The sequence below is a fragment of the Talpa occidentalis genome, unplaced genomic scaffold, assembly GCF_014898055.3.
Source record: "Talpa occidentalis isolate TD23 unplaced genomic scaffold, MPIMG_talOcc4v2.1 talOcc4.10, whole genome shotgun sequence".
Taxonomy (NCBI): domain Eukaryota; kingdom Metazoa; phylum Chordata; class Mammalia; order Eulipotyphla; family Talpidae; genus Talpa; species Talpa occidentalis.
Genome location: NW_023600993.1, coordinates 71,760,990 through 71,786,461, shown reverse-complemented (window position 1 = coordinate 71,786,461; position 25,472 = coordinate 71,760,990). Strand labels below are relative to the sequence as shown.

The window sequence follows — 25,472 nt, the reverse complement described above, 5'->3', positions numbered from 1 at the left end:
GGGAGCATGACCAGACAGGAGGAAAAGCTAGGTAAGAATGTAGTTTCAGGCGAAGTCCATCTCAGACTGACTCTGTAGGGAGTACTAGAGTGTAAATTGCAACACTTGCCTTTAGGCAAGGTAACAGGGCTTTGTTACCTCATAACAGTCAATCATTGCCTATGACCACCCAGTGCCTGTGTGTGGTGTGTGGATGGAGGCGAAAGTATGTGTTTGGGCTAGGGGATGAAAACTGAGTAGCAGCTCTAATGGCCTGAAGGCTGTTGCAGGTGTGAGCCATTAGCAACAGCACCTGCAGCAGCTGCAGGACAGTAAAAGGGGTCCCAGAGGATCTGGGCAGAGCCCCAACAGCATCTGCTATAGAAGATGACTAATGCTTTCCATGATTTATGACAAACCTTAAAATACAATTTACATACACACCTACAAAAATGGCTAAAATGTTACATACATATTGACCAGAATGTCTCTGGTGAAGATAGGGAGCAAATGCAATTCTCTCACATTGCTGACTGGACCAATTTGGGAAAATATTTGGTAGTACCTGCTCAAGTCAAATGTATGAGGAAACTATACTCAAGGAATTCCACTTCAGTAAAGTATAACAATAGAAGAGAGCGATTATGTCCACCAAAAGACATGTAATAATGTCAACAATAAAAAGAAATATACCGTTGATGGTGTAGGGTAAATGAATTAATCAGGTTTTTTACACCACTAGCCTCTGGGGCTATCACCTGTGACCTTGATCATGTTAATACAGAAGGCACATGGATGTGGGGCATGCATGCCTGATTGTGGTCATCTGGACTATGGGTGTGCACGCATGTGTATGTGTGCACACCTGAGCCTAGAGGTGGGGCTAAAAGGACGAGCAGTGTGACTACAGAAGAGGCGAGACCATGACGCAATGCACGGGCTAGGGAGAATGCCAGAGAAAGACCCAAGACAGAGCATAAAGATTCGTTGGGGGCTGGGAGTCTCGGTTGCTTGCCCGCCTCCCAGCCCACCCTGCCTGGCCAGTGCCTACTTCCTTGCACGCCAGCCTCCCTGCCTGGTGGATCTGTGTACTTGGTGCCCTGAGAGAGCATGACAGCCTGAAAAATCCACCAAGGGCTCCAGGACTCTCTTTATCCATCTGTCTGAATCAATAGTGAACCTGCCCTGTGCTTGCTGGCACAATAGAGGATATTAAAGGAATTACCTCAGAGAGACCACAACCAGTCTCCGGTGGTTACATCCTATGTAATTTCATCTATATGACATTCTCAAGAAGATAAAACTGCTGTGATGGAGAATAGAGCAGAGGTTGTCAGAGATTAGGGTGAGGGACAGCAGGGAGTGCTTTGGGATGATGGAATCATGTTTTGATTGATGGTTGTATCAATCTATACAGGTGTAAAAATAAAACAGGACACCAAAAATTCAATAAATTCTGAAAAAGAGCTTGAAAAAGATATGTAAAAGGATATACATAGCAGCTGTATTAAGGACAGCCTGAGCTGGGGGCCTCCGGAGTGTACCCATTCTCTCCGGAGAATGGGTAAGTAAATTGTGGTATGTTCGCACTATGTAACACTAGTCAGCTCTAAAAAAGAGCATTCTCCTGGTATATGTAATAGCATGGATGAACCTCACATAATGTTGGGTGAAGGAGACCAGACACAAAAAAAGAACACATGGTATGATTCCATTTACATAATGTTCAATATCACGCAAAATTAATCTAAGCTGGGCGTTGGCTTTGAAGCACTGGCTTGTAAAAGTTCATAAAGCTGTATATTTAAGATTTGTACTTTTACTTATATAAGCAATACCTCAGTGTTTAAAAATGCCTCAGTTTTAAATGGTTTCAATCTGATTTGTACTAGTTTGCGTGGTGGTGTACAAATGTTCAACTTCACTGTCGACTGTTCCATGACAGCAGTCTTCTTATCTGCACTCCACAAACATAGACAAGGCTCTGTGCTAGGCTCTGGGGACACATGAGAGCAAAGACGCAGTTCCTGCCCTTGGTAAATATTTGTCACTGATAACAAAGGGAATGATGATATTTGGAACCACCACATTTAGGACTGCATTTTGTCCTACTTGGTGAGAAAATGCAGCTGCAGGAGAAGGACAAACAACCCTACTACACACATTTTCTAAAGCAAAAACTCTCTGCAGAAAGGCATAGACCAGAATTCATACCCGAATGACGAGAAGAGTGAGGGTTATTTTGTGCCATTTAGCTTCTAACGGAGCTTTTTTGGAAACATACTGTTCTTTCCTTTTGTCCCCATGTTAGCTTGATTTATGCTTGCGTTGTCTTATGCCTTCAAGTGCCTTACAAAAAGTTTGCAAGTAAAAGTTTAAATCCATTCTTACAAGAAAACTACTAAACCTTTTTTTAAAAGTGTTTATTAATTTATTTATTTTTAAAATATATTTATTTATACAAGCACTGGGTACAGTCAGAAGTGTGGGAGGGTGAGAGAATTCACCAGAGCCAGAGCGGGGAACAGAACAGGTAGACTGACAAAATACACAGCTGAGGGGAGCAGCGGGAGGCAGGAGAGGTCTACGCGCCATGTGGGACCCTCGCCCAGCGGCAGGGGATCGAACCGGCTGCAGGCTGCAGGCAGCTTCGCAACCCAGCACTTAAATGCTGTGCCACCAGGGAGGCCCAAAACTACTAAACTTTGACTCATTTATTTGAGGAGATCATTTACATGTTAGGTTTAAGTCACATTCTATTTGATTTTTACACTTATCTTTTTCCAAGCTCCTAAATACTATCAGCCTATCCTTAAAATGCAAAACATCACTCCAAATAGAAAGAAAACTGAGACAACTATATTTTTCAAAAGATTTAAAAAGCACAGTGTTTATGAAATTGATTACTTATGGAAAAGAATAGGTATTGCATACATTTTCCTAATATTAACTCATTCCACAAATATTTGTTCATTGTCTTTTTCAATTTAGCTCATTTTACTGACCATATGGAGCACTGGCAAAGAAAAATAAGTCAGTCTTCACCTGTAAAGTTAAAAATAGGACAGGAGTGGAGAGACCTACAACTGTGGCAATTGAAATATTAATAATATAAGAATTAAACAACAAAACTAGCAGGCAACCATAAATAAGAGACATCCTACAAGGGAAGGGGAGGAAAAGGAATCAAAACACGGGAGAGACGAGCACAAGGGACGCTGGTGATGTTTCACTGGTGGTGGGAATTTTACAGAGAATACAAAATGATGTAAAAGATATAAATAAAAAATAAATTATAAAAAAAATTTAAAATGCAGATGGATAAAACAAAAATCTTCCAATCATCCATCAATTCCCCAAATTAATAATTTGTGAGAAACACACAGAATTAGGTATTTGCCTCCTTCTGATGTCCAGAAATACAGGCTAAAATATTATAATTAAAATTAGAAAATATTTATAATTAAAAAAATAATACTAATGCAAGAATTAAATAAACTGCACATAACTATATAAGAATTTTTTTAAATTCCTGCAAGGACATCAAGAACAGAAGTGACACCAGTAGATGTAGGATAGTTAATAGCTATGGCAATGGGTGCATTATACTGTCTTTTTAATAAAAAGGAGGAAAATATTTGTGTTACTTGCCTTATCCAATGATTCCATATGATACTATTTCATTCTGTCTTTCTCCTCAAATAGCCCCTACATCCATCCCCATCTTCACTCTCAGTGGACAACCTTGCTTCTGACTTCAGAAGTCTTAGAATCTTAGAGTGCAGCTTCTCTACCACTGTCTCATCTACTCACATTTACCATCTGCACCACATACTCTGTTACCACATATGTTTTAATTACTACTCACACTTCTCTGGTACATCATTAAAAAAAATCACTCCATTAAAAAAATCAAGTTTAAAAGATCACTCCAGCAATCATCCCCCTACTTCCATACACCACCGATGTTTCCCTCTCAACAGGGTAATTCTCATCTGTACATGAGTATGCTGTTGTTGCTTACACCTTAATAAACAAAACAAGGGTCTCCCTGGTGGCACAGGGGTTAAAGACACAGCATTGTCAAGCTGCCGCCAGCCACTGCAACATGAGTTCGATCCCAGGCCAGGGAGCTAACCCACAAGGTGCAGCAGTCCTCTCCTGTCATGCCCGCTGCTCCCCTCAGCAGTGTATTTCAGTAGATCTGCCTGTTCTGTTCCCCACTCTGTCTCTGGTGAATCCTCTCATCCCCCACACCTCTGGCCTACACCCCAGTTCTTGTATGCATAAATAAATAAATCTTAAAAAAAAATAAAATACTTGTCTTACTTTCACTTTTCCCATCATCCATCTCTCTATCCCCCCACCAATGAGTTTTTGCAATTTAATTGACATAACACTGTATAAATTAAAGGTGTACATCAACACAACTTGACATATGTATAACTACTCCATGTCTTTACTTTGTAGCCAAATGCCTTTGAAAAGTTGTCTTTATTACCATTTTCAGTTTCTCTCCCTATACTCTCTGAAATCCACTCTATTCTGATTTTTATGCCAACAGAAAAAATGCCTGGAGTTCTTTTCCATGGTAACCAGTAGCTTCCATATGAGGAATGAGTGAGTCATTGTCCTCTTCCTTGAACTATTAGCATTTGACACAGCTGATCATTTTCTTCTCCTTCACTTGTTCTTGGAACACCTAGTCTCTTGGTTTTCTTTCTACCGTATTGGCCATTTCCTCCCAGTTTCCTTTGATGGCTCTTCATATACTCTTCAGCCACTTCATGGTGAAAGGATTCTGGTTTTGGTCTTCTCTATCTACATCAATTTCTTTGGTAATGTCATCCAATTCCATGCCTTCAAATCCCATGTATAGAGAAACTCCCAAATTTTTATCTACACAGATCTCAATCTGAAATTCCAGAGATTAGTATCCAAATGCTCACTCAATGTCTCCTCTTAAATGTCTAGCACATACCTCATGCTTACAGTGTACAACTGAAACACTGACCTTTCCCCACAAGGTTTTTTTTTTTATATAAGATTTTTAAAAATTTATTTATGCATACAAGAACTGGGGTACAGAACAGAGATGTGGGGGTGGGGTGAGAGGACTCACCAGAGACAGAGTGGGGAACAGAAGAGACTGCCTGACTGAAATACACTGCTGAGGGGAGCGGTGAGCAAGACAGGAGAGGTCTGCTGTGCCATGTGGGTAGCTCCCCGGCTGGGCGGGGATTGAACTCATGCTGCAGTGGCTGCAGACAGCTTCATAGGCTGCATCTTAATCCCTTGTGCCACCAGGGAGGCCCTCCCCACAAGGTTTTATATCCACAGAATTTCCCATCTCAGAGCAGGTGACCTCCTCCTTTCAATTACTCAAGCCAAAAACCTTGGAGTCATCCTTGATGGTCTCCTTCTCTTATACCCCATATGCAATCCATTATCAGATCAGTTGGTTCAGTCTTCAAACATATCTAGAGCATAGCAATTTGTCATTATCTCTGTTGCCGCCACCCAGGAGCAAGTCATTACCATATTTTGCCTGAATTACTGATGTGGACTCCTAGCTTTTCATTTTCTTCTACTCTTACCCACTATAGTTTATTCTCTACCCTACCCAACTGCCAGTGATGCTTTTAAGCAGTAAGTTGTAGTGCCAGCCCTCTTCTGGAAACCCTGTAGTAAACCCACTTTATTCAGTATAAAAGTCAAAATTCTTGCCATATTCTACAGGGCATTAAATGATTTGGCTCCATAATTACTTCTGACTCCCCTCTCCTGTCATTCTCTACTCTGATCACACTATTCTAGTTGCACTGTCTTCCTGATACTCCTTAAGTATATCAGGCATGGCCCGTCCAAGGTTTTTCAACAGTGTTTCCATCAGTCTGGAACACTCTTCCCCTAGATATCCACATGGTTTCTCCCTTGGCCCCTTCACACATTTGCTCAAAAATCACATTGTCAACAAGGCCTACCCTGATCATCATATTTGTCATTATAATATGAGCTTTTCTCCCTACTGGCATTCTTAATCTTCCTACTTTGCTCTAATTTTCATTTCATGTTCTAACACATAATACAAGTTATCTATTTATGATGTCTTCGTGCTTCATCTGATTTCTCCAATTAATATCTTAAAGCAGGATTTATAAATAGATATACAGATATAGATAGATAGATATATCCCAAGTACTTGTAAACATTAGTGCCTGGCCTATGGTGAGCAGCAAATATTTGTTGAATGAATGAATAAAAGCGGGACTGAAAAAGAAATGATCAGATAATTCTTATTTGTAAAATCAAGCCATCAGTTACTGTGGGAAAGATGAGGGGATGAAGAGAGATTCCTGATTGTGCCAGTGTTAATCTTGGCTGGCTGCAGAGAGATCTAGGTTAAAATAATTCACTAACCACAAACCTAAGTCATGACTAGATTGTCCAATATTCTCTATTATTTCCTGAACCACCTTTTCTCATAATTTCTCCTGCAAATGGCACCAGAAAGATAACATCATTCATCTATTATTTTTATTCTAGTAATAATAATAGAAAAAAGAAGAATGGTAAAGTGTGTAAACAAATATCCACAAGGGCCTCCACGGTGGCGCAGCGGTTGAGCGCTCGGTTGCGAGGCTGCCCGCGGCCTCTGCGGCGCCGGTTCAATCTCCGGCTGCCCCCCCCCCCCCCCCCCCCCCCCCCCCCCCGGCCACCAGAGGAGGGTCCCGCATGGCGCGCGGTGACCTCTCCTGCCGCCCGCTGCTCCCCTCAGCAGTGTACTTCGTTCCTTCTGCCTGCTCTGCTCCCCGCTCTGGCTCTGGTGAATTCTCTCACCCTCCCATGCTTCTGATTGTACCCAGTGCATGTATAAACAAAAACAAACAAACAAACAAATAAATAAAACATGCCTCTATAAAAAAAAAACAAATATCCACAAAATAAAAAAGGGAGAAAAATAACATTAAAAATAGAAAAGTAGATGAAAATGTGATCAGACATACTGCTATGACTTATATCACTCAATGAAGAAATGGTCTCTACAAAACAAGAATACAAATGAGAGCTTACAAGAGGTTAAGGAAGCTTCAATGATACAATAAAAGAAAATGAATGGAATGAAAGCAAATTGGTGGTCTATGAACCACTACTTCAAGAATCTTACTTGTTACTTCAGGAGTCTTTTTTTTCTGTTGTTTGCTTGTTTTTAAAAAATTTTTAAAAGATTTATTTTATTTATTTATGCATACAAGTGCTGGAGTATAGGCCAGAGTTGCATAGGGTGAGAGGATTCACCAGAGACATAGTGGGGAGCAGAACAGTCAGATAAACTGAAATATACTGCTGAGGGGAGCAGCAGGAGAGCCAGGAGAGGTCTGTTGCATCATGTGAGTCAGCTCCCTGGCTGGGGATGGAACTCATGCTGCAGTAGCTTTCGATAGCTTGATAGTGCTGAGACTTAACCCCTTTTGCCAACAGGGAGGACCTTACTTCAGGAGTCTTGTTCACCCACAGAAATATTGAGAAAACAACTAGCAGCTGTCTGAATAAACATTGTGAGAGGTTTAGAAAACAACCAAGATTTACAACTAAGCAAATATCCAATTGAAGTCACCTTCTCAATGGGGAAATTCCGTGGCATTTTTACTTGCTCTTGCCCCATTTTCTCCCCAGTGCAGCAATGATGTTGGTCTTTAGCAGCAGTCTGGATTGAAGTTCCCTCCCCCAAAACAGAGAGAATAGACCAAATCTTATTTGCAAATTGTTGTTTACATCTGTTCTCACCTAGCTGGAAGATACTGGAAAAAATGACTACCCCATCATGGTCTCGTATACCTTGGAATATAGGCAGAAAAACAGCAGGTACTACTCATAAAATCTGCAAGAGTACTATAAGTAGCAGATGTCTGAGATAAGAAAGTACAGAAAGAGACATACAGTAGTCTATATAAGACCCACAGGGGAAGTTAGAATGAGACTATTTAGGAAATTAGCACATTTTCAAGCAGCCATCTACACAGAAATTTAGAAAGCCATGTGCATAGCCACACCAGATGTGTATTCAGAAAACACACGAGAAAACCTGATTTCACCTGAGGTTTGGAGTAATTCTACCTAATCAGTGATGAACTGGCATACATGGTTGTTCTTTTTGATCATTTTTTGGTAAAGGTGTGTGTGTGTGTGTGTGTGTGTGTTTGAATTTCTGGCATTCAAGGAAATCTTTCTGAAAATATTAGCTTAAAAAAAAACAACAACAAGAGGCTTCAGTGACTGCATGTAACAAGGAATAGTCTTTGCAACAATAGTTTGGAAAAGTTGGATTACTACAACCTTCACCAAAATATACACATAAATAAAACTTTCAATCTTGGGGAGGGGATAGAAACTTAATTCCACTATTACCACATTATAATAATCACATGCCTAATATTAACAACAACAAAAATTATAAAGCACACACACAAAAAAAAAAACCCCAGAAAATATAGTTCATTCGAAAGAACAAGACAAATTTCTAGAAACCATCCTTAATGAAGCCTAAACATCAGACTTGGTAGACAAAGGCTTTCAAACAACTCTCTTGCATATGCCAAAAGAACCAAGGTAAGATACAGGCAAAAAAAACAAAAAAAAAAAACACTAAGGGAAATCAGAAAAATGAGATATAAACAAAAATGATAATATCAACAAAGAGAAGTTACATAAAGCAACTGAACAGAAATTCTGGAGATAAAAAGTACTGTAACCAAAATGAAAAATTTTGAGAGGAGTTAAATAGCAGCTTTGGGAAAGCAGATGAAAGAATGCCTTGTAGACAGGACAATGGAAATTACTGAGTCTGTAGAACAGAAAAAAAGAAGAAAATTGAATAGAATCTATAGTATTTCTGTGATACCTTTCAGTGGATCAATATATACATTGTGAGAGTCCCAGAAAAAAAGAGAGAAACTGGCACTAAGAAGAAATAATTGCTGAAAAAGCCCCAAATTTGATAAAAAGGTTGAGTCTACAAACTAAATGAACTCCAATTAATACAAACCTAAAAGAGCCATACAGAGACACTATCGTCAAACTGTAGAAAGTCAAAGAATATGAGAATCTTCAAAGCAGCAAGAAAGAAATGAATCTTCATGTATAGGGGCTTATCAATAAGATTATCCACCAATTTCTCATCAGAAGTCTTGTAGGCCAGAAGGCAGAAGGATAGTAAATTTAAAGTGCTTAAAGAAGGAAAGAAAAAGAACATTATCAATGAAGAAATTCTGTATCTGGCAATACTATCCATCACAAATAAGGAAAAAAACCCACATTTTATTGATTAAAAAATATAACAAACTAGGAACAGAAGGAAAGGCCATATATGGAAAAAAAAACCCATAGCTAACATCATACTCAGGGAAGAAAGATTGAATGAACAAGACAACAAAGCCCAATTGCACCACTTCTACTTAACATAGTACTGGGAAACATAACAGATCCACTAAATGAGAAAAAGAAACAAAATCCACCTAATTTTGAAAGGCAGGAGTAAAATTACCTCTTTTCTGAGATAATATGATCTTATATATATATATATATATATATATAGAAAATCCTGAAGATTTCACACACAAAAAGAGTTAATTAATTTAGCAAAGTTGCAGGACACAAAACCAAAGTACAAAAAATCAGCTCATTACTATAAGTCCACTTATTATATCATCAGCAATAATAAAAACACTTAGGAAAGAATTTAATAAAGGAAGAAAAAGACTTAGACAATGAAAACTCAAAACTTATTGCCTAAAAAATTAAAGCTTGACCACTACCTCACACCATACACAAAAATCAACTCAAAATGGATTAAAGAACTAGACATAAGACCTGAAACCATAAAATATATAGAAGGAAATATAGGCGAAACGCTACGTGATTTGCACATAAAAGACATCTTTACAGACACATCACCCAAAGCAGTGAGAGTGAAGGCAAAGATAAACAGCTGGGACTACATCAAATTAAAGAGCTTCTGCACAGCAAAAGAGACAATAACAAAAACAAAGAGAAACCCCACCAACTGAGAGAACATTTTTGCACCCAACACTAATGATAAAGGACTGATCACAAAAATCTGCAAAGAGCTGATGAGACTTAACAACAACAAAGAAAATAATCCAGTCAAAAAATGGGCAGAAGAGCTAAAAAGAAACTTCTCTGAAGAGGAAATGCGAATGGCCAACAGGCATATGAAAAAATGTTCAACATCACTTGTCATCAGGGAAATGCAAATCAAAACTACCATGAGATACCATCTTACACCAGTGAGAATGGCACATATTAAAAAAACTAGCAACAACAAATGTTGGCGAGGGTGTGGAGAAAAAGGAACTCTCCTGCACTGTTGGTGGGAGTGCAAACTGGTCCAACCACTATGGAGAGCTGTGTGGAGATTTCTGGGCCTACTAAACATAGAGCTTCCATATGATCCAGCAATTCCACTCCTAGGTATTTACCCAAAGGACACAGAAACATCAATTCCAAAGAACACCTGCACCCCTATGTTTATTGCAGCACTGTTTACAATAGCTAAGCTTTGGAAACAACGCAAATGCCCAAAAATAGATGACTGGATCAAGAAGATGTGGTACATATATACCATGGAATATTACTCAGCATTCAAAAAAGATAAACACATGCAATTTGCAGCAACATGGATGGCGCTGGAAGGGATCATGCTCAGCGAAATAAGCCATAAAGAAAAAGAAAAATACCGGATGGTCTCACTTATAGCAGGAATCTAGAAAACTTAAATAAGGGACCAGGAAAATGAATAACTATAAGAAAGTGAAAATCAAAATCAACAAAAAACTATGAACCAGAGACACTTTTTGGGGGCGGGGGTGGGAGGGGAGGGATTGGGGTCAGAATGGGGGGGCTGCAATTGTATGGGGAATATAAAAATAAAATTTATTATTTAAAAAAAAATAAAATAAAATAAGCATAGACATTTTGTGCAAAAAAAAAAAATTAAAGGAGACATAAATCAATGTATTTCCTGAATTCTTGCACATTCAAAATGTTTGAGTCTGAGATCAGACAAAACCTAAAACATTTTGAATGTGCAAGAATTCAGGAAGTACATTGATTTATGTGTTGATTCAGTACCAAACACAGTTTGGCTGGGTATAAATTTCTTAGGTCTCACTTTTTTTCTACTAGGACTTTACAGACTTTTTCATCTGTCTTCTAATATGAACTAGCTATGAAGTCTTGAGAGGAATCTAATTTTCTCTTTCAGTTACTTAATTACTTTGTATGCTTGCCTAAGGTAAACAGCAGGTCAAATAACCTGCTCAACATTGTTCAACATTGTTTCATTAAAACACTGATGAGGGTTGGTAGGGAAGCCCAGACCAATGATGAACAAAAGCTCCCTTTATAGTCTTAAACTAACAATTTCCAAGAACCTCTCAGCAACATTAAATGACGGCTTACTACTGTGTTTTAATTATCTTTTAAGTCAAATAACATTACTAAAACGTGTTTTTGGGTCTACTTTTTCCTTGGATATAATGTGCTCATTCAATCAGTAGCTTCACACTTCTTTTATTTCTGGAACATATTTTAAATTATATCTGTAAGTAAGTTTTCTGTTATGCTCAGTTTTCTTCTCTACGGATAGCAATTATGTATATTTTGAGTTTTCCCTAACTGCCTTTTCACATCTATCATTTCTTTTTCTAGTCTTTTTTTTTTTTTAAACTTTGGGTATTTCAATTGCAGTTTGCCTATTTTTCTCAACTGTGTCACTTTATCCTCAGCAGTGTCTTCTATTTCAAGAGTAGTGATCTGGAAATTGTCATTGGACACTGACTTGTGAGATGCTCTTTTGAAATTGCACTGCTTTATCTAACCTTACTGGTTAATATTTCATCCTTTCCTGTGGTAAAATATGTACAACATAGATTTATATTTTTAACCTTTTCTAAGTATACAATTCAATGGCATTAAGTACATTCACAATGTTTTGTAACCATAACCACTATTTCCAGAGCTATTTCATTATTGCAAGCAGAAATTCTGCACCCATTTTATAATAATTCCTTATTGCCTCTTTTCCAAACTCCTGGGTATCTTCTATCCCACTTTAATTTGCCTACTATAGGTATCTCATATAAGGAGAAGCATACCTTTCCTTTTTTGTCTTTTTTCCCCCACATAGCATAGTGTCACATGCTGTTTCCATATTATAGCACACAGTGCCCATAGTATATGTGTAGTGTCCATATTGTACCATGATTCAGAATTAATTTTTTTTTAAGATTCATTTATTTATTTATACAAGCACTGGGCAGAGTCAGAAGAGCGGGAGGGTGAGAGAATTCACCAGAGCCAGAGCGGGGAGCAGAGCAGGCAGAAGGACCGAAGTACACTGCTGAGGGGAGCAGCGGGCAGCAGGAGAGGTCTGCGCACCATGTGGGACCCTCCTCCGGAGGCCGGGGAGCAGCCGGGGATCGAACCGGCGCTGCAGAGGCTGCGGGCACCTTCACAAGCCAGCGCTCAACCGCTGCGCCACCGGGGAGACCCTCAGATTTAATTTTTTTAAGACTGAATAATATGTCACATATGTGTTATATAAATAAATACTTAAACATTTTGAATGTGCATTAATTCAAGAAATACATTCTTACAATCCTTCCTTAAATATGCCAGTAGAGAATAAATGGAGAAATGACATTGAAAATAACAGTAATGATCACTGAATTCATTTAAATATAGAACTAAAATGAAAACAAATGTAGGAATTATGGTTACAGAACAGAATGTAAATCTTATAAACTGGCAGTGAAGAAATAATATAACAAAAGTTAAGAAAAAGAGAGAAGGGGAAATATAAAGAACACTGATTTCCTCCATGTTTTAGAACTGGCAGTGCAAAAATATCACCTAAAGTTGATAAGCCATGCATAGAGGTGTAACATATGTCAAGCTATAAAGGTAAAGGTTAAAAACAATATCTATTATAATCAGGTGGTGGGGAGAGTGGATTTATACTGATTTTGTATGGTTTATAGGAGGGAGAAAAAAAATTCTCATGAAGATCCCAGGAAAGAATGCAGGTTGTGATAAGAGAATCTAACTGGATTGCGAAAGTGTGAAACAATGTCACCTACAAGGGTGGAAGAAAGGGTGCTGACTTAGTAACTTTGAAGTTCCTGAAGTCTGTAAGACTAAGAGCAATGGTACAGCAAAAAAAGCAAGGTACTCTAGTTGATTAACTGGTTTCCCATGAGGGTATGGACTGACACTCCTGTTCTGCTCTACATATATGCTGAAATTGAACAATTACATAAATGGATGGTGCATGATGGGAGTCAGGTTTCTCCCTGTGGGAGTGGGAATTAAGAGATAAACCAGGGGAAGACAGAAGAATGATCAATGTAGCACTGGATTACAGTCAGAGACCTGACTAATAACTTGTTTTACTGAATGTAGGTCTTTATATATGTAGAAGTATTTATAGAGATGGATATATACACAGATTTTTATACATGCATATATTTATTTTCTCTATCAGCTGAGAGGTCCAGCAAGAAACAATACTCCAGTAGCAACAAGCATACATGGAACCCAGGTCTTGGTTTCTATTATCGTTCTTCAATAAAAGAAAGCAGAGTTCCTTGGAGAAATGGCAAATTATAGGACAGGAGAGGAAATACATAAGATGAACCTGGACTATCTTGTAATGCCAAAAAATGAAAGAAATATGAATGGATGGGGATGTGTGAAAGGGTACAGTAGCCAAGTGAAAGAGCTGCCAATGGCCAAAGTTGGAACAATTTGAGCAACAAAATAAAGTATGAAGTTATCTAAAATATAAAATAACTATTCAAAAAATTAGTATCCATGAGTCTATAGGGATATAAATGAGTGAATAAATCAGTAGGTGGGGAGGAGGAGAGACAAATTTCCTGTGCAGAATTCCAACAGAATTATGTAGCTCCTCCATTGGATTCATAGCAATCAGTTCCAGTGCCAGAGGAAAAATTGAGAGAACACGTATTTACTATCTTTAATGATTTTCAAGAGTCATTCTGGTTATGATTTTTACCTTACAGGTTGATAGCTGGTTTTAGAACCTATGTTAGGAAGAGATGGGCCCCACTGCATTAGCTGTCTATGGGTTATAGGTGGTTATAGGGTCATAGACAAGGCAAGACTGTGTTTGTTTTTTAAATAGTCATAATGGGGCTTTATGGGGAGGGGAGTGCCATGTGGTATGCCCCCACAAGCTATAGTTGCTGAGAGGGGAACATTTACACAAAAGTTGACCACTGGTGCCATTTTGGCTGACACCCTCTACCTTCTTCCTAAACAAACCTCCCTCTTTCCTGTCTTCCTTCTTTTGAGCCCTGTCCCAAACAATGTTTTAATTCCTTGCTTTATGCCTCCGCCCTCACCTACTACGTTTCTGCCCACCATCTATTTCACTTTAAACCTATGCCTCTCTATTAATACCTCCCACTAGAGTACTGTTGATTAATATTCTCTATGACAGAAGTTACTTTGAAATCCAGCTCTCCCGAAATAGCTGCAAGGACCTGTCTTTGATTCAAACCCATGTAACAGAAGCCAAATCACACACTCAGTGGTGAAGGCATTTTTTCAAGTCACGCCCTTGCTCTTGCATGCGCGAAGGTAGAACAAGCATTGTTCCACATTGTGACCGTGTTGTTCAAATACAGGGAGACGATTACACTCCCCTCCATTTGTTTTCATCTCCTGGTCCTTCTCCAAGACCCTGATCTCCAACTGTCCATCTTTTTGATGTTTCCTCTTACTCAGAAGACACTGAAGGGGAAGGCGGAGGGTAGTACGCCATTGTAGTTTGGATCCACTATGAAGTTTTTAAGGTCAGCTTTATATTTTCATCTTAGAATGCAAGTTCAATCTGATGGCAGTGATTATGTCTCCCAGAGGTTTTACGTAAGAAGGGTTATCATGCAAGCAATTTCAAAGGGATTTCAAGGTTTGAAAACAACTCAGTGGGTGGGAAGAGGAGAAATGAGGTATCCTAAAGCTCCCAGCCTTCCATAGACTTGAGTGTGAGCAGAGTTGCTCCTGAGGCTTTCAGTTTTAATGTCACCACCAGCAACTCTCCAGCTCCCATTAGAAGTGACATTGAAAGGGGTAGGGCCTCTGCATGGAGCACTGTGGTCCCCTCCAAGAGTGCTGTGGTCACTCTAGGCAAATCTGGGTTAGTCCAAAGCTGACGGGATGGGAATTGAAGTGATATCAAGAAATCCAAATCAAGAAAAAGACAGATACACACAGTTCAGAAGTTCTGGCCTAAAAAAGCCAATTCTGTTAAATTAGCCAGGCTTCTGACTCTTCCATCCCAATAGACATAAAAATGGATATTTATATAGCACACAGGCATCAACTTGAGAGAATTTGTGTAATTCCAAATGGAGATTTGAAGATAATAATTATTCACATTTTCTTGCTATAACAGTCTTATAAAACATAAAAATAAAACCAACATAATCTATGATGCTATATATAATTATAAAAAGAAAAACAAACTGAACTTATTGTGGTAATCATTTCACCATATATGTAAATCAAACCATTGTGTTTTACACCTTTTTTAAAAAAATATTTATTTATTTATTTATTTATACAAGCAGTGGGTACAGTCAGAGGCGCGGGAGGGTGAGAGAATTCACCAGAGCCAGAGCAGGGAGCAGAGCAGGCAGAAGGACCGAAGTACACTGCTGAGGGGAGCAGCGGGGCGGCAGGCATGGTCTGTGCGCTATGTGGGACGCCCGCCAGGCGGCCCGGGATCAAACCGGCACTGCAGCGGCTGTGGGCAGCCTTGCAACCTAGCACTCAACAGCTGTACCACCAGGGGAGGCCCCTGTGTTTTACACCTTAAACTTACACAGTGATATAAATTATTATACCTCAATAAAACAAGGGAAAAGCCCAACATATTGGGGCAGATTTAAGTATTAAATGTGCAGTAAATTTTCTAATAACAAGTCTGATTTTTAATCATTTATTTTTAAGATACATAATTTTATTATATTTAAAAAATGTAACATTCTAAAAGTTCCAAATTTTCTATCAATACTAATTCCCACAAGTTTGCAGTGCTACCACACACAAGCCAAGAAATGAAAGAAGTCATTAAATATTTAGAAATATTCAACACCAGGAACTTTAAAATCTGACTGTATGGAGTAACGGCTCAAAAAGCTATAACCTGCCTTTTTAAAAAAGCATTTTCGCGGGGGCCTCCCAGGTGGTGCAATGGGTTGAGCGCAGCGCTGTGAAGCTGTCTGCAGCCTCTGAAGCATGGGTTCGATTCCTGGGCCAGCCAGGGCGATTCCCACGGTGCAGCAGATCTCTCCTGTCGCGCCCGCTGCTCCGCTCAGCAGTGTACTTTGGTCCTTCTGCCGGTTCTGCTCCCTGCTCTGTCTCTGGTGAATCCTCTCACCCTCCTGCACCTCTGGACTGTACCCCAGCTCTTGTATAAAAATAAGTAAATCTTGGGCCTCCCCGGTGGCGCAGCGGTTGAGCGCTGGGTTGCGAAGCTGCCCGTGGCCTCTGCAGCGCCGCTTCGATCCCCGGCTGCTCCCCGGCCACCAGAGGAGGGTCCCACATGGCGCGCAGACCTCTTCTGCCGCCTGCTGCTCCCCTCAGCAGTGTACTTCGGTCCTTCTGCCTGCTCTGCTCCCTGCTCTGGCTCTGGTGAATTCTCTCACCCTCCCGTGCTTCTGACTGTACCCAGTGCTTGTATAAACAAACAAACAAACAAACAAACAAATAAATAAATCTTTAAAAAAAAGTCTTAAAAAATAAATAAATCTTTAAAAAAAAAAGGAGAACTTAGAAAAAAAGCATTTTCTCTACAAGGAATCTTATCAGCTATGCAAAAATATATACAGTTTTTATACTGAAGCTATATTGAGCTGCACTTGAATTCACATTCTTAGCAAAACAGTGGGCTGAGTACACAGGCATACTCCACATTACAAGCTAGCCATTTTCTGTCATCTTCATTTTTTTTAAAAGATTTATTTATTTATGCATACAAGAACTGGGGTACAGGCCAGAGGTGCAGGGGGTGAGAGGATTCACCAGAGACAGAGTTGGGAACAGAACTGGCAGATTGACTGAAATACACTGCTGAGGGGAGCAGCCAGCGAGTCAGGAAAAGTCTGCTGCGTCATGTGGGTTGCTACCTGGCTGGGGATCGAACCCGTGCTGCAGATAGATTCATAGGTTGTATCTTAACCCCTTGCGCCACTAGGGAAGCCCTGTCATCTTCGTTTTTTTCTTTCTCATCTTCGTCTTCTTCCTTTTCTTCTTCCTGATCTTCTAGTTCAACTTTTCTTCTTTGAGCCTGCTGGCCTGCCAGGGGCCTTCTTGCCTGCTTCACTTTGGCCCCTTTTGCCCACAAGGCGGTATGCAGGAATGTCTTTGCCCTGCTTCTCCATTACTTTAGCCACTCTCTGCTCATAGGTTGTGTATCCTTGGCTGATTGTTCTGACCACATTTCACTCAATTTCTCTGCAGTCTCCCTAGTGGATCTTTGAGTGATATTCAGAGCAAAAGAGAAAGAAGGCTGTTGGAGGCCTTTTAGAGCACTGGGATCTTCTTTCTTTCCTTTGGCATATCTTCAAACTTTGGCTTTTCCTTAGCAGACATGGTCTTCCACCTCTTGCAACATTTCTTGGAGAATTCAGTGAAGTTGACGGAGGAGTGCAGGTGCTTCTTCTTGTCCCCTTCATGGCAGGTTTGCATGAAGAAGGCTCATGAGCACATCTTGCTCTGCAGCTTGCTGGGGTCTCCTTTGCATTGGCTGGCAGAACTTCGTGGGCCTGATGGCAGATTTTCCTCTGAGTTCTGCCAGGCAGCCGCTTCCAACAGAGACACTTCCTGTCTGATTTTTTTTTTTAAATGAAAAACTAACTTTTTCTGTGTCTAAGTTTTTCATATTAAATTTTATGTTAAAAATGTCTGTACATAAATGCTAGTAAGACATTTTAAGTGGTAATCTTTAATTCTTGGTAATCTTTAATTCTTAGTACAACAGTGGGCTGAGCACACAGGCATACTCCACACCTCATTACAGGCTAGTCATTTATTGTTCATCTTCATCCTTTTCGTCCTCATCTTTGTCTTTTCTCCTTTTCCTTCTCCTCCTCTTCTAGTTTACTCTTCTTTGAGTCTGGTGGCCTGACAGGGCCCTTGGAGAAAAAAAACCTTCTTGGTACAGGAAATGACGGAAAAAACTTAAAGCCATTTTTCTCCTGTTCATAATTTTACATAAGATTTTTGTATCGCTCTCATGCATAGAGAGATAAGCACAAAACCAGTGTGCTTCTGGTTAATTTTCACAAACACCAGTTCCAGCACCCTGATAAGAAGCAGAATAATACCAGCACCTCAGAAGTCCCATTAGTGCTTTCTGCCTGTAAGCATTCTCCCTGTCCTCTCAACAAGGTAGCCATGGAACTGACTTCTGTCAATGGAACTTATAGAGATGTACATGTCCCTCAGTGCACATACACATGCGTTTTTGCTGGGTCTGTATTTGGGGTGAAGTTGTTAAGTCATGGGGTTCTTACACATTCAGCTCTGGCAGATACAGCTGAAGTGGTTCACTTGACATGTTCCAGCTGTTTCCTGCTTTTGCCAACAGTTGGGATTGTGACTTAAAATCATTATATTTTAACAAGGATCCACAAATTTATAGTAGCCAAAATTATATCTAAAGGATCTAACAGCTCTTTTCTTCCATGAACAATAATAATGTGAACCTTTTTTCTGATAATGTGACTGGAATTCAAAAGAAAACTCAGTCACAACTATTTTGAAACAATGAAGATCTAATCCCCAGTTTCAGCAAAGGGGAGCCAGCTCTAATCCCCAGTTTGGGCAAGCACCAGGAGAGAGTCCACACTGCCGCCAGCTGAGATGTCACCAAGAGACTTACACAGCTGCAAGCAAACAGACATTTCCTAAACAAGTGAAGACAAGGTCTCACAGCCAGTGGCAGTGACAGGAGCTCTCCCCACCCTCTAGAGGGGGGACCACTGGAGGCTCACTGGCAGGAGGCCCTGATGTGCACTATTACCACAGGCCTGGGGATGATTAGCATTAGTCATGCTACTAATAGTTGTCTCAACCAGCAAGCCAAGAAACCAGTAGACATATCATTGTCCCCACAGTACAGAGAAAGAAACTGAGACTCCAAAGATAAAGGATTGTCTCTTAAGTTACACAGCAAGTGAAACCACAGCTCAGCTTCCTACCTCTTTTTGCTGCAGAACTTTGCTCACAGAGACCAACTTCTGAGAACAACATACTGCTAGAGTGTTGCAGGGCTCTCCTATTCAAAGGGAGGAATGGAGGACCTGAAAACAGAATTCCAAAGGTCCACGTGAACGGAGTGCCTCTCTCTGATGTCCATTTTTAGTGAGCACCCGTGAAGGGAGATGCGATCATCTCAGAAACTACTGGGAGTCCCTGTCAGTTTTTGTGTTTTCTCTGTTGATGCCTCTCTCCCCTCTCCCATCTGAGTATCCAGTCATTTCTCTTTCCTCTTTTTCCTCTCTTGAATGCTCGCATTTTTTTAATGTAGCTAAAATATGAAATCAGAAGATTCTAGATATATACATTGTCCTTGTACCTACTGACTGAAAATACATGTTCTCTCTTTTAAAAGTTTAAACCAGGTGAATTTAATCTTTTAGGTCTTTTGAAAATAAAATTAAGATGAATTAGATCTGTAACCATCTGACCACGAACTCTGGGCAAGTTGTGAATCACTCTGTGCCTCAGTTCCTCATCTGTAAAACTGGGACAATAACTGGGATAATAATCCTAATTCATAGGATTGTTATGAAGATGAAATGATTTGACACGTAAACAACTTTGTTTTTTTCACCTTTTAAAAGCAGCTTTTTGAGATAGTTATTCATATACTGTAACATTTATCCCTTTGAAGTGTATCACTCAGTGGTTTTTAGTAGATTCACAGAGTCGTGTATCCATTATCATGATCTAATTCTAGAAAGTTTTATCACTCCTAAAAGAACTCCATTAGCAGTCACTCCTCAACCCCCTAGCTCCCAGCACTTGACAACAGGTAATTTACTGTCTATCTTTATTGATTTTCCTATTATAGACATTTTATATAAATGAAATTGTGTCTTTTGTGACTAGCTTCTTTCACTTAGCATAACATTTTCAATATATCATGGTTCATCCATGTGATAGTATGCACAGTACTTCTATTTTTTTAAGTGTGTGTGTATATAATGTTTTTTCTTCTTGGTGCTTTATATTGTTTTCCTGCAATTTCTTTTTTCCAGCTTTATTGAGCCATAATTTACACATTAAAATTACATATATTTAAGCTGTACAATATGATTATTTGATATATCTATACATTGTGAAAGGATTACTATAATCAAGTTTAATAGTTTATCTATCACTTCACATACTTATTTTGAGTTATGTGATGCTTAAGATCTACTTTCTCAGTAAATTTCAAGTATAGTAGACAGTATTATTAACTATAGTCACCATTTGTTCATTTCAACTGAAATGACCAATAGATATATGAAAGGTGCTTAATATCACCAACCATTAGGGAAATGCAAATCAAAACTACAATGAGATATCATCTCTCACCTGCCAGGATGGCTTTCATAAAAAAGACCTGAGATACGAATTGGTGAGGATGTAGAGAAAAGGACCTGTTGGTGAGAAGGTAAATTGGTACAGTCATTATAGAAAGCAGCACAAGGATTCCTCAGAATATTAAAATAGAGCTACCAGATAATCCAGCAATTCCACTTCTGGGTATATATCCAAAGGAAATGAAATCTTGAAGAGATATCTGCACCCCCTTGTTCACTGCAGTGTGATTCATGATAAGCATGTTATAGAAATAACCTAAGTGTCCATTAAAGGATAAATGAATAAAGATTGTGATTCAGACATTAAAAAAGATAAATATTCTATGATCTCACTTATATGTAGAATCTAAAAAAACTGAACTCTCATATGCAGAGAGTAGAATGATGGTTGCCAGGGAGTGAGGAATTGGGGAGATGCTGGTCAAAGACTGAACAGCTTTAAAATGTGCATGCAGCTAAATATGCTAAGTGTTTGCTAGTATTATGAAGTGATTTTTTTATACTCCCTGTAGGTGAGTGGGCCTCAATTTAAAATTTTCTACCTTATGGTAGAATCTCAGTCTGTACTTACCTTTGTGATTATTTCAGAAGCATTTTTACCCACAGTCTCCAATGGGCTTTTCCACTTAGTGGGCATTAGTGGTGATTTACCATAGAGAGAAAGTGAGTGAGGAACTCAAGACCTGTTAGCACCTGGTTCCTGGAGGAGAGTTGTTAGAGGTTCTGACAAAAGCCAGGTCTTGAATTTTCTGTGTTGGGTGATACTGACTCGGCAGAAATAGATTCACATCCAAATTTAAGTTTGTTGTCTTCAATTGTTTGGGCTACTATAAGAAAAATACCATGGGCTAGGTGGCTTAGACGCGAACATCTATTTTTCCAGTTCTGGAAGCTGAGAAGTCTGAGATTAGCATGCCAGCATAGCCAGGTCCTCTTCCTGGTTTGTAGTTGGCTATCTTCTTACTGTGTTCTTAAATGGTAGAGATGCTCTAGTCTTGTCTCATTTTATAAGAATTATAATTCCATTATGGGGGTTCCACACCCATGATTTCATCTAAACCCAATTACCCAACCTTGATTTCAGCATAGGTTTATAAATGTTTAAACAGATAACCCAATTTTTTATTGTGATGTTAACACATACAGGATTTTTAAAATAATAAAAATACATTTAATTAAGAAAAATTGAAAAAATTAGTCACAATAGGATGAAAGCTCATCTAAGTGATACATATGTTCTAATGCATGTAGCTCTGTTTTCCCACTAATAGAGGAAAATAACTAGACCCATGACAAGTAAAACACTCTAACAGATTTTTTTCCTTTAGAGAAATGTGCAAATATGCCCTGAATTAAACTGCTTTAACTCCAAGCTCTATTATTAAGGCAGAAACCCTGTTTTTCTATCCAATGGTACACTTCCCTCTGCCTTAGGAAAATGCTGCTGAATAAATGACATTTGAAAAGGATTTTAAACATTTATTACATTTCTTAAAGAGAAATATTTACCACATGCCATTTAGGCTGCCACCGACAGCGACTGGGATAGCAAAAATGAATGCTGGAGAAGCCCTTGGTTGAGGCTAACAGAGACCTAGTCCTAACCCTAACCAGTATTGTCCATTAGATATTCTGCAGTTTCTGGAAAGCCTAGGAAAAGTGAAGAATGGCCTTCTGCATAATGCCTTACGTTATTTTCAACACTCGGCTTCATTCTATCATTATGTTCCTAGTAATGTGGACTTCAGGAATCGGCCTAATTTATAGGTAACGGAGGCCCCAAGGGTATAAAAGTGATGTCAAGGATGACACCGGCGCCGAGACCAGCGCTTTTCGTACCTGGAGACAAGGAGGTGTCGCTGCCCAGTTAACATCTCATTAGTTAGAGACTTTTATTTTAAGAAAAACCGGAGCCTAATCAACCAGCCCAAAGGGGCAAGGCAAATGCACATGACTTCACGAATCCTTAAGCAAAAATTCCACCTCCTGGTGGTACCTCCCACCCAAAGAAGCAAAAAAGGTTGCGTTTGGTGAAGCTGGTTTTGAGCGAAGCAACTGGGTTAGCTCTGCCATCTGAAGCGACCGGTCTGGTACAGGGGTTTGCAAGGGTAGCCCCGTGAGACTCCTGCACTCCCACAAGCCTCCCACCACAGGGAAGGGAGAATAAAATGAGGTGGTTCTGGAATAGAAACCCAACGCCCAGGCAAAGTTTGGGATCTAACTTTAGACGCAATCTCTTTAGAATTAAAATTAGAGGTGTTCTATTAATTCCAAAGGGCACCTGCATCTCTGTTTATAGCAGCACCATTTACAGTAGCTAAGCTATGGAAACAATCCAAATGCCCCAAAATAGATGACTGGATCAAGAAGATGTGGTACATATACACAGTGGAATATTACTCAGCATTCAAAAAAGATAAACATATGCAGTTTGCAGCAACATGGATGGAGCTGGAAGGGTTCATGCTCAGCGAAATAAGCCAGAAAGAAAAAGAAAAATAACGGATGGTCTCAGTCATAGCAGGAATTTAGAAAACCTAAATAAGGGACCAGGAAAAAGACTAATTAATACAAAGTAAAAATCAAATCAACAAGCAACTATAAACCAGAGACACACTACAGTGGGGTTTGAGAGGAGAAGAGGGATTAGGGTCAGAAAAAGGGGGTGGGAATTGTATGGGGAATAGAACCAAAATGAAAATGCATACATTGTGCAAAGATGAAAAATGATGTAAGAATAATATAAAATAAAATATTAATAAAAAAAAAATAGAGGTGGTCTACCCGCGGCCCGGGGAGTAGGCGGAGGGCCCCTGTGTCTTAACGCCCCACCGGAAGCCGCGCTGTGCAAGGAGCAGGCGCGCTGTTCGGCTTTCGATTGCTTGTGCCTGGCAGCTGCCGGCGGCGCACGCGACGGCCGGGGCTCTGCGCTCGAGGGATTGAGCCTGGCTGGCCAAGGCGGCGACGCGCGGTCCCGGCGGCCTTGGGCCTCGGGCGGTGGGCGGGGCGGTGGGCGGTGGGCGGTGGGCGGGGGCGGCTGCGGCGGCCGGCGCGGGGATGTCGAGGCGCTCGAAGGCGGTGCTCGGCCTCTCGGTGCTGCTGACGACGGCCACCGTGGCCGGCGTGCATCTGAAGCAGCGGCTGGACCAGCAGGTCGGTGTCACATGACCGTTTCTTCCGGGCCCGCGCGGCGGCCTCGAGCGGCCTTACCACCGCGTGGGTGCCCGCGTCTCCTCGTCCTCCCGCCGCCGCTCTCCTCAGCGGTCCTGCCCTCCGCCGCGGCGCGGCCCGGCACCCCGACGCCTTCGCGACTGCGCCCCGGCCGTACGCCCCTGGGCCCTGCGCGCTGCAGGCCGCGCGCCGCTGGAGAATCGGGTGGGGTGGGGTGGGGTGGGGTGGGGTTGGGGGGTGGGGTGGGGTGGGGTGGGGGGGCTCCCTGCTGGCCGGCGCCCCGGAGCCGGGCCCCCCGAGGACGCAAGCCCGGGGCCGGTCTGCGGTTCGTTTTCTAGGCTCTGCCAGCTTCAGTGAAACGAATCTTCTAGCTAGCACTCGGGTCTCTAGAAAGTAGAAGCCGGGAAGGGTTTTCTTGGGGTGCATTCAGCAAGTTACCTCCTTCTTCCCAGGCCCTAAGTTGAATCTGAGCAATTGCAGGGCTCCTAAGATTTTGTCTGTAATAGACTAGGATTCCCCACCCTGAAAGAGGCTCATCTAAGGTGCCAGGCTCACGTTTCTGTAATTTTCTACTTGTCTTTAGTGTTTATCAAAGTGATGACCACTGTTGGACCTTTATTTCTATGGTAGTAGCCTTCTTTTTGTTTCCTTTTTCCTCTTGTAGTAGCATTCCTTCCCCTTCTCTGTTAGTAATTCTGTGTAATTTTCACTTTACATACTAGGAAAAAACAGGTTTTTGTATTGCATTTTTACAGTTTGAAATTTTAGTAGCTTTTTTTCTTTGATGTTTATTGTTTAGTTAATTGGTAGCAGGAAAGTACTTAACAAAGTTGTTACATTAGTTCTTTTAAAGTAGGTGGTTAACACTTTAAAATGCAATGTGGCGGCAGTTTTTTTCTTTTTTAATTATTTCCCATTAAGCTTTCTATACTAAATGTTCAAGAATTTCTTAAAGTATGGCTCAGTCATCATTTCAGTGATAATGTGATAGATAGTACACTACCAGATTAATTTGATGATTTCTTTATACATTTTACATACATACAGAAAGTTGAAATAGTATTTGGGTATTTGGAGTCTGAAAGTTTTAAATGATTTTCATGACACTGTAACTTGGATCTGAACGGCACAAGGCTGGGAACCACCTGTTCAGGGTATTACTGAAGTCTGTGTCTTACATTTTTTAGAGACTTCATGACGGAGTGATCAGAGACATTGAGAGACAGAATCGCAAAAAAGAAAATATTCGTCTTTTGGGAGAACAGATTATCTTGACTGAGCAACTTGAAGCAGAAAGAGAGAAGATGTTATTGGCAAAAGAATCTCAAAAAACATGACTTGAAATGAATGTGAAGTATTGATGGGATGGATGGTGTTGATTTTGTTTGTGTGTAAGAGTGTGTTGATGGAGAATAGCTTAGTGAGTTCTTCAACCATTTTTTGTCACTGTCCTTTTAAATATGATCAGAAAAGAGATAATGGATCTTGTATTCTAAATAGTTGCTTTAGAAATTATGTGTAAGTAAAGAATTGGGTAATTATTCTTCTGAAGAGTTTCTGTTTGTGTGATCCCAGTAGAAACCCCCTTAAAGTTGGTGTCAAGAACTTAGGACTGTT

General features: G+C 40.2%; 1 protein-coding gene, 1 long non-coding RNA gene and 1 pseudogene across 2 annotated transcripts; 1 reads left to right on the top strand and 2 right to left on the bottom strand.

Moving 5' to 3' along the window:
• Positions 1-4,744: 4,744 nt before the first annotated feature.
• LOC119237645 (high mobility group protein B2-like) lies at positions 4,745-17,971 on the bottom strand (annotated as a pseudogene).
• A 59-nt stretch (positions 17,972-18,030) lies between these two features.
• Positions 18,031-23,526, bottom strand: LOC119253507 (uncharacterized). Its single transcript, XR_005127108.2, has 4 exons — positions 23,469-23,526; positions 20,677-20,741; positions 19,293-19,394; positions 18,031-18,224 (listed from the first exon to the last, which is right to left on the bottom strand). It is a non-coding gene; the product is annotated as an uncharacterized LOC119253507 (long non-coding RNA).
• Positions 23,527-23,736: 210 nt separating this feature from the next.
• LOC119232260 (protein PET117 homolog, mitochondrial) lies at positions 23,737-25,192 on the top strand. The gene is made up of 2 exons (XM_037494234.2): positions 23,737-23,837; positions 25,043-25,192. Exons 1-2 carry the CDS (start codon positions 23,742-23,744, stop codon positions 25,190-25,192), a joined length of 246 nt encoding a protein of 81 aa, XP_037350131.1. The 5' UTR covers positions 23,737-23,741.
• Positions 25,193-25,472: the final 280 nt, after the last annotated feature.

Excerpts from the sequence above, each read along its gene's own strand:
- LOC119232260 (XM_037494234.2), top strand. The coding sequence starts at position 23,742 with ATGTCGAGGCGCTCGAAGGCGGTGCTCGGCCTCTCGGTGCTGCTGACG. Across the intron at positions 23,838-25,042 it reads AGCAGCGGCTGGACCAGCAG|AGACTTCATGACGGAGTGAT; the intron begins GTCGGTGTCACA and ends TACATTTTTTAG.